Source organism: Mauremys reevesii, linkage group 1 (genome assembly GCF_016161935.1).
Source record: "Mauremys reevesii isolate NIE-2019 linkage group 1, ASM1616193v1, whole genome shotgun sequence".
In the NCBI taxonomy this organism is placed as follows: Eukaryota; Metazoa; Chordata; order Testudines; family Geoemydidae; genus Mauremys; species Mauremys reevesii.
In genome coordinates, this window is record NC_052623.1 from 3,895,646 (window position 1) to 3,897,126 (window position 1,481).

Genomic DNA, 1,481 nt, shown 5'->3' on the forward strand with positions numbered 1-1,481 from the left:
TTATTGATACAGGGAGCCCCATTGGCATTAGTAGGGGCAGTTGTTCATAATTAATTTCTCTGAATAATGAAATTGTCATTTTTCAATGTCTGAATAGCAATCAATCTGCTTCTCCCAAGAAAACAGCCTCCAGTACTTCATGAACTGTCTGATATTCATGTTGTTTCTCCATCCAGGCAGTTGCACTGCGACCATCACCCTAGACCCTGGGCATATACAGAAAGTCAGGGGAACATACCGTACAAGTAGGAGACACCGTTGTGCCTCGGAGTTGGACAACTTCTCCCTTGATCCATGTCAGATTCGAACACAACTGAATTCACCAACCCCTCCACCTTCATCCTGCTGGGAATTCCTGGCCTTGAGGTGGCCCATGTCTGGATCTCCATCCCTTTCTGCACCATGTATGTCATAGTCATCTTGGGGAACTTTACTATCCTCTTCATCGTGAAGAGGGAGCTGAGCCTCCATGAGCCCATGTACTATTTTCTCTGCATGCTGGCTGTCACCGACCTGGTCCTGTCCACGTCCACCATGCCCAAAATACTGGCAATCTTCTGGTTCAATTCCAGGGAGATCGAATTCAGTGCCTGCCTCACCCAGCTCTACTTCATTCACTGCTTCTCAGCGATTGAGTCTGGAATCTTTGTGGCCATGGCTGTGGATCGTTACGTGGCCATCTGCCATCCCCTGAGACATTCCACCATCCTCACAAACCGAATAGTGATCAAGATTGGCCTGGCTGTGGTGCTGCGAGGTGGCATGCTAGCACTACCCTATCCCTTCCTGGCGAGGCAGTGGCCATATTGCAGAACCAACATCATCCCCCACACGCACTGTGAGCACATAGCTGTGGTGAAGTTGGCCTGCGCCGACATCCGTGTCAGTAGTTACTATGGCCTGTTCGTACTATTCTGTAGGATTGGTCTGGATGTGTTTTTTATTGTTGTGTCCTATACCCAGATCCTCAGGGCCATCTTCAGCCTCCCCACAAAGGACGCCCGGCTCAAGACTTTTGGGACCTGCAGCTCCCACCTCTGTGTCATCTTAGCCTTTTACATCCCAACTCTCTTCTCTTCCCTCACATCCCGATTTGGGCACAATTTGCCACTTCATTTTCACATTTTTATTGGCAACGTGTACCTCCTTGTGCCCCCCATGCTAAACCCCATCATCTACGGGGTGAGGACCAAACAGATCCGGGACAGGCTGCTCCAGATCTTTACTCATAAAAGGATTAAAGTTTTCTCCTGGTGCTCTAGGTCTGAGACCTAGGTCCTGCACACCTGGCTGGTGACATGGTGCTGGGCCGTCTCCCCTGAATCACTTACTGGGCAGTCAAGGAGACATTAAAACCTTTCCTGGCCTTACTGTGCTTTCTCAGCATGACGTACTATGGAATTGGTGTACGTACAACTCATTAACACATAGGGTTGCCACCTTTCTAACTATAATTCTAATTGTAACTGGACACCTTTTAA

The 1,481-nt window shown here is 48.8% G+C and overlaps 1 protein-coding gene across 1 annotated transcript; it reads left to right on the top strand.

The window, feature by feature from the left end:
• Positions 1 to 294: 294 nt before the first annotated feature.
• Positions 295 to 1,275, top strand: LOC120383196 (olfactory receptor 52R1-like). The gene has a single exon (XM_039500969.1). The coding sequence runs from the start codon at positions 295 to 297 to the stop codon at positions 1,273 to 1,275; it is 981 nt and encodes a 326-aa protein (XP_039356903.1).
• The last annotated feature ends 206 nt before the right edge of the window (positions 1,276 to 1,481 follow it).